Consider the following 13,941-nt stretch of genomic DNA (forward strand, 5'->3'; position numbering starts at 1 on the left):
TAGTTGTTTGCATTGTTTTTGTTTTTTAACTGTATTATGTTAGCAGTCAGTAGTTAATTACGTTTATATTGTCATATGTGAAAAAAATTCACTGGAAAAGAAGTTCTGGCATCAGTTTGCTGAGTCAGGGTTGAACCTGTCCTCAGCTGAATGGGCTAATAGAATCAGATTGTATCCAGTTTCATCAATGATGGATGGCTTTGATTTTATGCTGCATATAATTAGTAGGTGTGTAAAAATCTGGTGTGATATTTCCAACACAGATTGATTTTTTTCTCGCTTTCTACACACAAATATTGTTTCATAAGTCTTTTGATGTTATTTAAGAATTGATAATGCAGGTAAAGCAAGTTTATGATAATTCTATAATAGCATTAAGAATAACTTTTGATTTAAGCGTCTTCTAAACAAGTTTTATGGAATAGTTTTTAAGAATTAATACTTGTACAGATATTGGGATTTTGTATTAACATGAGTATTTTTTTGTTATAATTATTATTTAATAATTTGTGTGCTGAAGTTCTTGATGGAAATTTAATTATTTCACATAATAAGTGGTAAAAGAATAAAATTATTGCAACATATCAGTGTTATCAGTTCTTTCAAAGTGTCAGTGCACAAGGCACAGACACTTTGAAACCAGTTATGTGTAGGGAAAAGGGTCAATTTACACGCGTACAATTGAGAGGATAAGAATTATGTCGGTAGTTCATAAAAGCTTGCCACTTTTTACAGCTGTCATTCACTGAATCATCAATGGGGGACCGCCCAAAGCGAGTTTTAGTGGAGGGAGATCCAGGATATGGTAAATCAACATTAGCCCTGAAATTAGCCTATGACTGGGCTACAGATCCAACAGGCTCCTATCTGTCAACTTATAGGTATGGTTGTATGTTGTAGCTGGACTGATATTATTGAAATGTTTTGAATATGATCATTATGATGAAATTATCGACCAGAGAAAGATTTAAAGGTGACGCAGTACTTAATTCTTCTGTACCGTTTCTCAGCTTGGTGTTTGTCCTGACGCTACGAGATTTCAGAGGAGGCTCTGTGTTCTCTCACCTGTGTAAGGAGGTCTTGCCAAGACATATTCTAAGCAAGGAGGCAATGAACACCCTATGGAATCATATGAAAAAGATTGAAGATAAGGTAAGATCTGAAATTTTCTTCATGAATATAGTATAGGACATGTATGTGTAAGAAAAACTATTTGTCAAATATTTTTGTTTTGTTGAAGTTTTTAACTTGTTTGGAATCTAAGAAGATAAAATTATTGCACTTTCAGTTTAGCTGAGTTAAACAATAGATTTTGAAAGTAAGAGTAAATAAAAATGCATCAGTACTGAAATAAAGAATTTGACTAATATAGCAATATAATCTTTTATCATCAGGTGCTATTCCTCCTGGTCGGCTACGATGAACTGATTGAGGAGGAGAGCGGAGACATGAATGAGCTCATTGATGGTCAGATGTTCTCCAATGCGACAGTGGTTCTGACATCAAGACCTGGGTCCTCCAAGCCCCTCCCACCATCCATGCACAGGCGACTGCTCATTGCTGGCCTTGCCCCGGACCAGACACACAGGTTCATCTCCCGGTACTTTGACACCATAAATAAACCTGGTAGTGGGAATGAGGTAAGGCCATAGGTTTTATCATGTGTTGGAGTAGGTCTTATTATTATGACATACAATAATTGAATGAAATTGTTTTTAATTTTTGCTTATTATGAACTTGGTTTGTTCCATTATGAGCAAAAATACATTGTGTGGTTTACAGTTACAACCATGTCATAATTTTCACTTCTTCCCTTCAGGTACTGTCCCTGATATCAGCAAGCAAAGAGAAATATGGGGACCTGATAACATGTCCCATAATGTGCCTGGCTCTAGGTGTCCTGTATGAAGACCTGGGAGGAAAACTGCCTTCACGACTCACAGATATGTACATGTCTCTCATCAAACACATGATCAGGAAGAACCTGATCAAGCGAGGAGAACCCATGTGCTATGATGTGCTGCCTGATAGATATAATAAGTTGTTATCAGTAGGTATCATTAAGTATGAGGGAGTTTACTGAAGTTTGATTTTGGTCATTAGTTAAGTTAGGAATGAGATTTTTTTGTCACTCTTAACCTTTATATGCTGAATATTTAATAAAGAATGCAAAATGATAAAATAAACATCTTGGAATTATTTCCCAAAATAAATTATGTTAATATGTAGATTTTCTTTATTGTTTTCTTGAAAATGGAACTGATGGTGATATGTTCTTTATTTTACAGGACTTTGGGAAGCTGGCCTTAGAAGCGCTCAAGCAGAACACTCCATATTTCACAGCACAAGACCTAAAGACCAAGTGTCAACATGGAGGAGAAATTGTTGAGCTCGGCATTTTGTTAAGAATGCAGTCAATGTCCAAGTTGAGCAAGAAAGACTTTTACACTCCTGCACACAAATCATTCCTTGAGTTTCTGGCTGCCTTCTACCTATCTGGCCTTATTCACGATACCTCTTTGCTGCAAACTGAAATTGACAGTATTGCAGAAAAGATGGATATAACCCATCCCATTTTAAGGTATGTTAGATTTATTTTTACTTGCTAGCTACTTCAGTTTTATGCAGCTTAAAATACTGTATGGAAATAGTGTTATCAAATATATGTGTATATATTTATATAAATTATAATTCATCATGATGATTTCAACATCAAACAGACAAAATTCCGGCTTGATGATCTTGCGATACCTAGTGGGACTACTTGGAAGAAATGCCCACATTGTCTTCAACATTGTATCTCAGATGGGAGTTCCTCAGAGGATCCTTTTCCTCCTGTTGAAAGAAAGTGGCATGTACCAGATGAATGTCTTAGAGGTGAGGAAGAGATATTACGGGTAGAATTATTTTCCCTTTTTTTTTATATACATTAGTATAAGGTAACAAAATGCCCAAACAGGTTGAAATTTCTTTTTTGACTGACTGCATGAAATGGCATCTGCATAGCATGGAATAGGAGGAAAAAGAGGATTTACTCACATGTGCATTTAGAAACTCAAGAGGTCCATAGAGGCATTTGCAGATTTTTCTACATACTAGTACACACATGTAAATGAATGGTAAAAAAAAGTCCTTGGTAATACATTTTATCAAAAATGGATGAAAATACAATTTCCCTCCAAAGCCTCCATTCCTATTGGAAATACTGTAGGTCAATGTAATATGAGTCTTGACCACAAGTCATTTTTAAAGCCCTTTTTTAAATTATTTTATGATACAATGAGAGGTATGAAATTGTCTCAATATAATGAATAGGGGTAAAATTGATACAGAAATTGATGCAGTAATAACCAACAAATCACTGTTTGGGAAGTTATGAGAATCTCTTCCAGAGAATAATTAGTAAGATAACCAATTTTGCTGTTGATTAAATTTTCTTAATGTAAGATGCCTAGGTATTGGCATTTTCCTAAGATTTATTGATCTGATAAATTCTGAACACTTAAAAATACATGTATGTAACATTTTGTAGAACAGAGAAGGGAGTTTGGAAACAAATAGGTATCTTTATATTCTAAAATTTTAAATAAACTTCTCTTAACAAGACATTTACATATGATGTCACATTTAGATATGTTATTAAATAAACATGGCATATGTTAATGTTACAGCAGTTTATTGTAAAATATTTGTGCATGCTGTTGATAAATGCATTATGCACAGCCCTGTCATTAAGTACCAGGAATCATTGAAATTTCCATCTTGTGTTAGCTAGTCTCTTCATAGTTTCTCTTTTATTTTTGTCTGCACTATCTGTTGTTACTGGTTTGATGGTTAATTGGAAACTTGTTGAAAGGGCTGACTAAGAGTTGCATTTTGGATTTTTTTTGAGTCCTGTTCCTGCTCTATTTACTCTTCTGCTAATTTTCTTTTCTTGTTTAAGCTCCCCTTTTTTTATTTATCTTTTCCTCCTCTTTATCCTCTCCTGGTTGTCTCCTTTTGAATGGTATTGCCTTGTTTGATAATCTTCCAAAGCATTTAGTGTTCTTTTCTTGTTTTTTCCTCATTCTGTACCAAGAACCTTTCTTGTCTTTGTAAATCTGTGACTGCTACACATACATAGCATCATGTACATAGGAACAGTATGAGTTTTAGGAGGCAAGTTTTAATGCAAGATGCAAAGGAAACTACATTAGAATTTTCCTCCTGCTTTTGAAATACATTAGCATGAGGACCAACCACACAATGAATAGTATATGTGGCATTTAGTACTTGCATGGTGTTTTTAGGAGTTTCTTTTCCTTGATGAGGTGACACAGTTCCATTGATGTCATTATTTGGCCTCCTTTTCTCCTTTCCTTTTTGCTGCAAAGGAACGAGCTACTAACATGTACCAGAAGCTGGTAGTGGAGGTAAGAAGCAGAAGACAAGACAGTTGTACAGAATATGTAACATTATCTGTTATTGAAGGCTATTAGTTAATTGTGTTTTGGGGAACAGACTGATTTTACTACATGGAAAATGTGTGGTAAAAAAGTTTATTTTGATGTTGTGTTTTACTTAATTTGCATTGAAGAAGGCTATAAATTGGTACTTTGTACAGTTTTTTATTTATTTTTATTATTTTAAGATTGTAAAGGAGATGGTAAGCAAAGAGATCTAAAAGATAAAAAAGTAAGCTCTAAATATGTGCATGTGAAACAGAAAAAAGTAGATGTCTTTAGAATATCAAAATAATCATATTTTTTTCCTTCCATAAAGGTATGTAAGCATGTATCAGGCCGGGAACATGTCGTAATTCAGACAAATTCTGCGGAGCTAGAAGACTGGGGTCGTTTACTGTACTCCCCTGACTGTATGCTGGAAGGAGTGGATGTGCTGTTGGACTTTGATGGGAGTTCAAGAGACAGACATGAGTCATTTTTCACATCCATGTCATTTAATGAGAGTGTCAAGAGTGTCAAACTTACCTGTGTCGTTGGTGGGGACTTTGGCGAGTCTGAAGTAAGTTATGTTTGGATGCAGCTTGTTTTTTGTAGTTCCTATAAAATTTGGAGCAAAAGAATTGATACTTAATGGAAATACCAAACTGAAGGCATTTCAGTAAATATCAGACAAATCACAAACGATTACTAAAGTCATTCCCTTATCCCCTTCATAGGTAACAAGACTTGTGTCATACGTGAGGGCTGTGCTCACCAAGCGCCGACTAGAGTCTTTTGAGATTCAGGTGACATCTCTGGAAGAGGCAACTGCTGAAATCCTAAGTCCTGTCGTGGATATGATCTGCGACACACTCCCAGACTTGGCTCAGGCCCTTAACAAGCTTGTTGTTGCATTAGAACTGGATGCTGAACAAGTTAGTTCTTACTGTCTTATTTTTATAAAGTTTTCATAGGTATATACATTTCTAACCATTCTTCTGCTTTTATATTTAAATGTGATATGAGTGATTTTTTTTTTTTTTTATGTTTTAAAGGAAAAATGAGATACTATACTGTTTGTATAAGCGTGTGTGATACTCTTTCAGGTTGTACAATTGTGTCAAGTCCTGCAGAATGCACCACATGTACAAGTGCTTCATCTTCCTCACCTGGCTTGTGGTTTAGATGGCCTGAAGGCAGTTGCACAGATTGTTGAAAACAGTCCCCTGGTGTCACTCAATCTTGCAGGGTCTCTCAGCTCTGGCACCCCAGTAAGTATAAAAGGCTCTTGTCATCTGATCCTGTTTTGATTCTGATTAAAAATAAGAATTATTAGTTATACACCAGTTCAAAATATATAATCGTAAACTGAAAGATGGATGTACATTTCGTTAAAGAAAGAATTAATTATGGGAACAAAATTTTGGAATGTATATATATATACCTTTGTATTATCTGTACACATGAGAGAAAGAATGTGTGTATGTGCATGTGTGTGCGTGTGTGTGCATGTGAGCATGGATGTGTGTGATCTTATGAACATGTGCTTATGCTTGTGCATGAAAGCACAACCATAAGTACATGTACATAAGATCACATGCTTGGATGCTCAAAAACATGTGACTGAAGATGATAATAAAAAGGGGTATTTGATATTCCATTTAACCTAGCATCTTCTGTGACTCTCAGGTGGATGAGCGTTCAACAGGCACAGGAGCCAGCACACCCTCACCAACTAGAGAAGACGCCCCAGCGCCACTCTCTTTTTGGAGTTTCACTGATGCACAGGGTAATACCAGGTCTGTGTTCAACTCTCTCCCACGATCTTTCTACCAGTCACTTCCTGGTCGGGGGAGATTGCACTCTCTTTCAGCAGAAAAGAGAAATTCAGACACAACGCTCCTTCAGAAAACATCTTTCCCACCACCAGCATGCAACCCCATTGTTCATGCTAATGGGTTTCATGAAGTAAGTTACAAATGATGTTGACACATGCAAAGCTTTCAAACATTGATTACATAAATCATAGGCTTTAAAATGAGGATTGGCACAGTAGAAAACTTATTCTTCAATAAGTTGTATTTTTTAACAAAATATCATAGATTTGAATTCTCGCTTTCCAGATATTTGCAGCATTCCGCAACCCAGCCTCAAGGGTGTGCCACCTAAACATTAGCAAATGCACAATGGGGGCAGAAGACTTGGTGTGTCTCGGGGAAACTGTACGCTTCACCAAGTGCCTTTCATCCCTTAGGATGGAGGGGCTGTCAAGAATGGCAGAGATTATCCCAGTCCTTATAGCTTTACAGGTTTGTTTACTGATATTTGTGTTATGTTGTGAACTTAATGTCCTGAATAACACCGTAGAGAAAGTAATAACATGGATTAACATTATAATTACATTATTGTGTCATATACTATATGTTATTCTATAAAAAAAAATAATTATATTATTTTTGGATGTTCCTGTGATAAACTAAAGTAAAGTTTTCAGATGAATATTAAAAATTATTATTATTATTATTATTATTGAAAGAAGATAGGGCAAACTGATAAACATGGGAAATACATATTGATTATTTTGCTCTTTCAGGAGAACACTACTTTGCAACTTCTTGACTTGACATCCCCTCATATCCTCTTGGGAGATGCTGCCCTGCAAGTCACTCTTAATGCTTTAGCTAAGAATAAGTCCTTAAGGTTTCTCGTCTTGAATGGCTGGACCATCCAAGTTGAGGTAAGTCAGTTTGTTTTGGGATTAATGACCTTACATTTATATCTATTAATGTGTTGTTGAACATTTGCACTCTATATTTTCATCAGAAGCATGAACAAATCTTCTATATAGTTATTTTTTCAAGTGATATGAAATTATAGAACTGAAAAATATATTATGAGAATATATGAGGATTTAAAAAATATAGCCCCCATTTAGTTTTGAACCTTTGATTTTATTTACTTAATTATTTATATTCTTTTTTCAGAGTGAACGGTCACTCAAGGAGTTGATCCGTTTTCTTAATGCAACAGAACTACAACATCTTGACCTCAGCAATTGTAGAGTAATTGTCACTGTACATGATGGGGCTCTTGCACGTCTCTCTAGGCAAGATGATGTCATAGCAGCTCTTCAAGAGTCTGTTCCTCCCTTACATAACAACACTTTGGCATTCCTGAACTTGGATCACTTTGAGGTCAGAGTATGTTTTGTTTGTGCATTGCTAGTGTGTCAGATGCAGCATAGTAGTTCAGAAACACACCTTTTATTCTTTTATTCTTTTTCCCTTTACAGCCTGTATTTCACTGAATATTCCATGATATGTTTTTATAATCTAAGTAAATTGTGGAACATAACTTTATGATCCCATAGATCAGCATCAGAAATGTAAGAAATTGGTGCACATGATGTTGATTTGAACCCCTCAACTCTTTTCCAGGTGACTCTAAATAGCAAAGTTGTCCTACGAGGGCCACAACTACTCTTTATGCTTCGACATTTCCCCAAGCTTGTTGATGTCTCATTGGCATCTAGCCTGGGAGCAGACATTATTGATGATTCCACAACGCACAGGCTTTTCTCCCTCTTGCCGGGATCTTTCCCTTTTCTGCGAAGATTGACCCTTGGTGGCTGGGTGTTCTCTCTTGATAATTGTGAAAAGGTAGGTGGCATATTTAGTATTTAGTCTTTTTAAAAATTTTAGTTCAAATATATTTCAAATTTCTCCTTATAGCTGAAGGTAGATAATTAATATAAAATCCAACTATAAAATTATTATCTTACTGCAGTAAGTGTATATGCATTTCCATGACATTTATATATGTTTGTTCTCACACATAAAGTATTACTACGTCTCACTGAACTGAGCTGAACTAAGAAACAATTTGACAAAATTCATCATTTTTACTATTTAATATTATCAGGTAATGCGTGCTGGAGGGAAGCAGCTCAGAGGCAGCCAACTTCGTGAAGTTATCCTCACTGGTGTTGAAGTGCGGGAGTCAAGTGGGACGCCAGGAATGGAACACACGCTTTTACAGGCACTCACAACCAACCTACATCACCTGTCAATCTTGTCTCTTGCTGGCTTGAAGCTTACAGCAAATCAGGCTGCAATGTTTGGGAAGGTATTGATTCTTTCTTTTTATTTCATTTCTATAGTATTCATACTTTCTTATTTGATAATTGCTGTAGTTTATCATTTTATCAAAAGTCAGCTAAGCAAATGATTTCTACCAAATCATTTAGATTACGGAATAGAATAATGTACTAAGGTGTTTAACTGGGCCTACCTCTCTGGTGGGGATGTTTTAATCTTTTGTAATTACAGAAACAATATTTACTTAAATGTTTAAATGGATAAATATTTGAATAATCATTATACACAATTCCATTATTTCTTCTAAACTAATTCTTACTCACCAGACGATACGAGATAAACTAGCCACCACAACCCTGGAACTGGAGACTCGAGGGTTAGGATACACCACAGTCAAAGCTCTCCGGCAGGCAGTAACCGAGGGTGGAAGATATGAGTTCGACTTCTTGGGTGGCCCCCTTGGAATCTACAAATTAAGTAAAATTGATAGAAGAGAAAAGTTAATTGGGAAATGGGCCTGCATATCCACTTTAGATAGATTGAGTGAGCTATAAAAGGAATGCAATACACATGTGATATTCTACTGTCTGTACACTCATGTTCAATGACAATAGATTTTTTGATGAACCTGTTAGATATATGAATCTCCAATTTTTTTTTAGTGATACCTTTTTTGTGGTGGAAACTTCTGATATTTTAAGAGTAAAGGAGAGGTCTAAATTTGAGAGATATTGAATGTTTGATAAGATATGGATTACAATTTCTAAGAGTGCTGAAAGAAATTGCTAATGGTTTGCATGATAACCCATATACTGCTGTATGCCTCTTCAGTGACTGAGCAAAGGACTGTTATGTGCTTCTAAGAACAGTTTTCAAATTGACACTCGTAAATATCCTGATTGTTTTACAACCATACCTTTTCTTAAAACTGGTATTTTGTAAATGTTGGTAACTATCTGTTTGCAGTATTACCCATCTTCATCATTTGTAGTTAGTTGGTGTTTCCCTTGCTGGGATCATAAAAAGACAGATTTTCCTGCAACTTAGCCACATTGCTAATTGCGTGCATAACAAGCGCACTGTAGTGTATGGGTTAAATTAATCTTTTTTGTTGTTGTTGTAGATGGTAACATGTAAAGTTTCAATGGATATTTTGAAAATTGTTAAGCATTATGAACTCCATTTCTCATAAAACGCTTATTGATGTTCTATGACTATTAGTGGCTTATTCAGCTGTGATCAGAGAAACTTTTTCTGTGAGATGAAGGAGACTGAATTAATACCTCTCCTAAAGCAATATACAGTATACTCTGTGTGTAAATGTGTGGGTGCTTGTGTGTGTATTGCTGTGTCTATACATAAAAGATGAGATACATATACAAAATATGTATATATACAAATGCATATCTGTTTGTGTATAAGTACACATACTAATACACAGACATTTATACATTTACATACAAACGTTTCACATGAACACACACATAAGCACATCCACTCAGATAATGCTGGAGACTTATTCCTGGTGATGACTGTAGGGCATAAGATTATATTGAAGTTTCAAGGCATTTTAATCCTTTTTGTTTTTGAAAACTAAATTCTTCCGTAATAGAACATTTAGTGACATTGGTGCTTTCTGTCCCTTCTGTGCTTCCTGAAAAATTGCCTGTAGTAAAATTACAATTGTTAGTAGGTATATAATGAACAGTTTTCCAAAACATAAGGATAAGGAACAGGTTACATATATACACATTAAACCATGTACTGACTCTGAATAATGTTGATTAACAAATGTGTTGTCGATATTTCGGATGAAGAAGCATTTCCAAGCATATGTTGTACTCTACACTCATTATAGCTCATCACTTGTACCAAATGCATTGTTGTAGGTCTGGTGTATATATAAAATGGTATTTTATGGGAAAAGGGTCTTTCCAGTCATTGCAGAATATAAACTTGGTCTACATTATAATGGGCTAACATATAGGTAACTGTCTGTGTAGTTAGTTTGTATTTCATTTAGAAAATATTGGTACAATATTCTGATTGTAATCTTTTATTTGTTTTAAACTATTTAGGCAGTGAAATATTGTATTTTTTGTGGATATTAGTCATTTCATTAGGTAAAAATACTGATTATAAAAAGAATTCAGTATTATTAATGTTCACAATGAAATATCATTTTTTACAGAATTAATTTACAGAAAACTTTACAAAGGTTAAGGATTGGTAGGTTCATTCATGTAGATAAGTGGAAAGACATAATTTTTGTATTACTGTTTATTTGTAGCTTTCATTTATTTCTTTATTTTTTGTATAAACCTACTGGAGAGAAATTTAATATACCATTTTTTTCGTTCTTTCTTTCTGCAAAAATATATACTTTTAAACTCTGCATTTTATCATATTGATAAGCTTTTACTTTCTTTTATAATTTGCTTTTGTTTGTATTATATATATTTATAAAGCCTGTAGACACTGTGTTGAAAATTTCAACAGAGGACTTAGCAACCTGTGGATTACTGTACTGTATTTTGTATAGATTTATGGTAGTACTGAATGGGCCTTCAAGGTGAATCCTTCGATGTACATAGACACCACAAGTGAAACCTGATTATATGCTCTTATATTCTCAACTTGAAGGTGATAAATGTGTAATATAACTTACCTTTTAAAACAATGATGATAGATCTCAGCTCATTTTTGATGGCAGCCACAAGTGCTTGTAAGGAATCGTGTTCCAGTAAGATTTCCTTTTATTTTATAAATTTTGTCATCAGTGTCTTAGATTTATTTTATTTTTATGTTTTGTATTACAATTTTTTTTGAGAAGTGACAGGTTTTGTTCAAGCTGAGGCATTGGTCGTCTTCACTTTATGAAATGTAAAGCTTCTGCTAGGGAAGAATAGCAGAAGATATAAGATCCCCAAAAGAAAGTGCCCATATTGAGACCATTTGAAAGCAGAGATCCCTAAAATGGCACTGTGTAAGTATGGATTTCAGAGGTAAACATCTGTGGAAACACTGTTAAGAATAGGATTAGGTATATTGAGGTTATTTCCTGTGCTTGATGAATACTTGGAAGGCAGAGTCCGCCCTACTTGTTAGATGTTTGAAAGTCTTCATATTAATAGTTCACTAATCACCTTTGTATACCAGTGATTGCAAAAAACACGAATAAAAAGATTCCTAACGATAAGGGCGCCATAACAGCAGATTAGGATAAATGGTACTCGCAAGCAATAATGAATGTAATTAGTTGATTTGATTACAATTATCGTTGGCAACCTGTGAGAACTTTATGGTATTTTTATATTTCAGGAAAGACATGTATAATCTTTATTGAGTGTTCTGAATCATTCTTTGTTATTTCATATTGTGGTTTGCGAGATGTTTAACTTTCATATCAGAGGTGTTTATTTCATTTGATAGAAGAAAAGAATGCATTAAGTTAGCATGTACTTTTGTGCAGAAAGTAATCTATGCATTTTTATAAACTCTGGAACATGTAGCAGTTATGTACATATATTAATTTAAGTTCATTATAATGTAAAGGACAGCACAGTCCATTTATTTAGCAATACACAGTTTCTGAAAATGATTCACTAGTCATTTGCATTGCATTCATATCTACTGTATTTCAGAATACATGTGTCCCCCAAATACATGATCATAAATACCTTTTCCAACTGACTGGGTTGTAATAATAAAAATGTCCTGGGGTGTAGCATGAGATATTGCTTCACTTTTGTACATATTAGTTGCAGATCTGATGGAATCCATGACCTAGTTCTAAAATCATTTTCCCATTATCACAATTTTTAAACACATATGCATGTACTCATGTGTACATGTGAGCACGCACACGCACACGCACGCACGCACACGCACGCACCCACACACACACACACACACACACACACACACACACACACACACACACACACACACACACACACACACACACACACACACACACACACACACACACACACACACACACACACACACACACACACACACACTTACTTCCTCTTATAACTGGAAAGAAGCTTTGTGTATATTTATCCATAAGTTTGTGTATTTGTACATACTTAGAAACCTGCATACACTTAGAAGAATAAATAGGTCTTTTAATACAAATGTAGATATATATATATATATTATGTCACATATATGGGAATCTTGTTTTAGAGGTAGTTCATTCAAGGTTCAAAGTATATACAGTATATTAATGATTATTTACCCTACAGTATTTCCTTGGTTGTGCTGCGCCCCATCCCGTGATATAAATAAATATTGAGGACATATTTATCTTTTATTACCATACCTTTTCAAGTTTTAGAAGCAAGCTGGTGATTGGCTTAATGTCTTAGATTGCCTTGATTGCAAGGGCTAGGATGGTTTTGTCTTTTTATAGACATTTTATGGGTCAGAAACTGGAAATAATACTAAAAATTATAATTGGATTTTCTGGCTATCATGATCAAAATTTTATTGAGTACTGTCATCAGCAGGCTTGAGTCAAAGTCAGTGTGAAAAGGAGCTGGCTACCTTATTACATCATCCTGAAGCTTACTCCTCTACTGACATGTCCCCTACATCCACTTACATATGACAATCAAGTTTGTCGTATAATGTAACATCAGTAATATCTAAAAATTAGGGACATACTGAAGGAGGCGACAGTTTTCATGCATGCAATGGTAATAAAAGCCAAGCCTCTATGGATAATTTAAACACCTATATCTTTTTTTACACATGGCATAGTAGGGAACTATTAAAGCATATTTATAATAATACAAGATTTTTGGTTGGCTAAAATAACTGCAAACATAATGACAAAACTTTCTTAGATAAAATATAAGATGATGTTAACAAGAGAAAAAGCAGATGAATTTTACATATGAAATGGTTACTTTACATTAGATTAAACATGCAACAGCAATCCTACTCTCAAGTAACTGTGGGAAGCTGAGTGCAATGCAGATACCAAAATGGACATCATTTCACTATGACATATAGTGCACTCTGTGTATACTGATAGAAAAAGGAGTATACTTTTAAGTGATGTCAGCTTTATCCTTTGACAATAGCTATGGAGCTTTTTGTGTGCTGATTCATTTTTTAAGTATACTTGATTCCCAGCATTACAATGTGTTTTAGCATTTAAAGTGAAGGTTCTGTCCATTTCAAATACACAGATTACAGATTGTTAATATTGTAGGTAGGGTAAAACTATACTAGGACCTGGGTCTGGCAGCAAAGTAATTGAATTATTCCAGTATCCATTGGTAACGTATGTATCATTTTTTTTTTATTACGGTCAACACAATGACATTTTAATTATCGGCACCCCCTACTCCCCATGTAGCAGAATGCTCAGTTTCCTTTAGTTTACTTTAGTCAACCCAACAATA

The 13,941-nt window shown here is 34.7% G+C and overlaps 1 protein-coding gene across 1 annotated transcript in view; it reads left to right on the forward strand.

Moving 5' to 3' along the window:
• The window catches only part of LOC113821082 (uncharacterized), a gene marked incomplete at its 5' end in the record, with an annotated part of 15,292 nt that extends 2,463 nt beyond the window's left edge, over window positions 1–12,829 (forward strand). Inside the window, 16 exon segments of the mRNA XM_027373524.2 lie at window positions 736–881; window positions 1,011–1,152; window positions 1,395–1,640; window positions 1,820–2,050; window positions 2,289–2,581; window positions 2,721–2,877; window positions 4,762–5,004; window positions 5,162–5,359; window positions 5,531–5,695; window positions 6,114–6,392; window positions 6,548–6,733; window positions 7,018–7,161; window positions 7,409–7,618; window positions 7,862–8,083; window positions 8,346–8,549; window positions 8,848–12,829. Of these exon segments, the coding sequence (XP_027229325.2) occupies window positions 736–881; window positions 1,011–1,152; window positions 1,395–1,640; window positions 1,820–2,050; window positions 2,289–2,581; window positions 2,721–2,877; window positions 4,762–5,004; window positions 5,162–5,359; window positions 5,531–5,695; window positions 6,114–6,392; window positions 6,548–6,733; window positions 7,018–7,161; window positions 7,409–7,618; window positions 7,862–8,083; window positions 8,346–8,549; window positions 8,848–9,075 (3,294 nt within the window). The 3' untranslated portion in view covers window positions 9,076–12,829.
• Window positions 12,830–13,941: the final 1,112 nt, after the last annotated feature.

Source organism: Penaeus vannamei, chromosome 3, assembly GCF_042767895.1.
Source record: "Penaeus vannamei isolate JL-2024 chromosome 3, ASM4276789v1, whole genome shotgun sequence".
In the NCBI taxonomy this organism is placed as follows: Eukaryota; Metazoa; Arthropoda; class Malacostraca; order Decapoda; family Penaeidae; genus Penaeus; species Penaeus vannamei.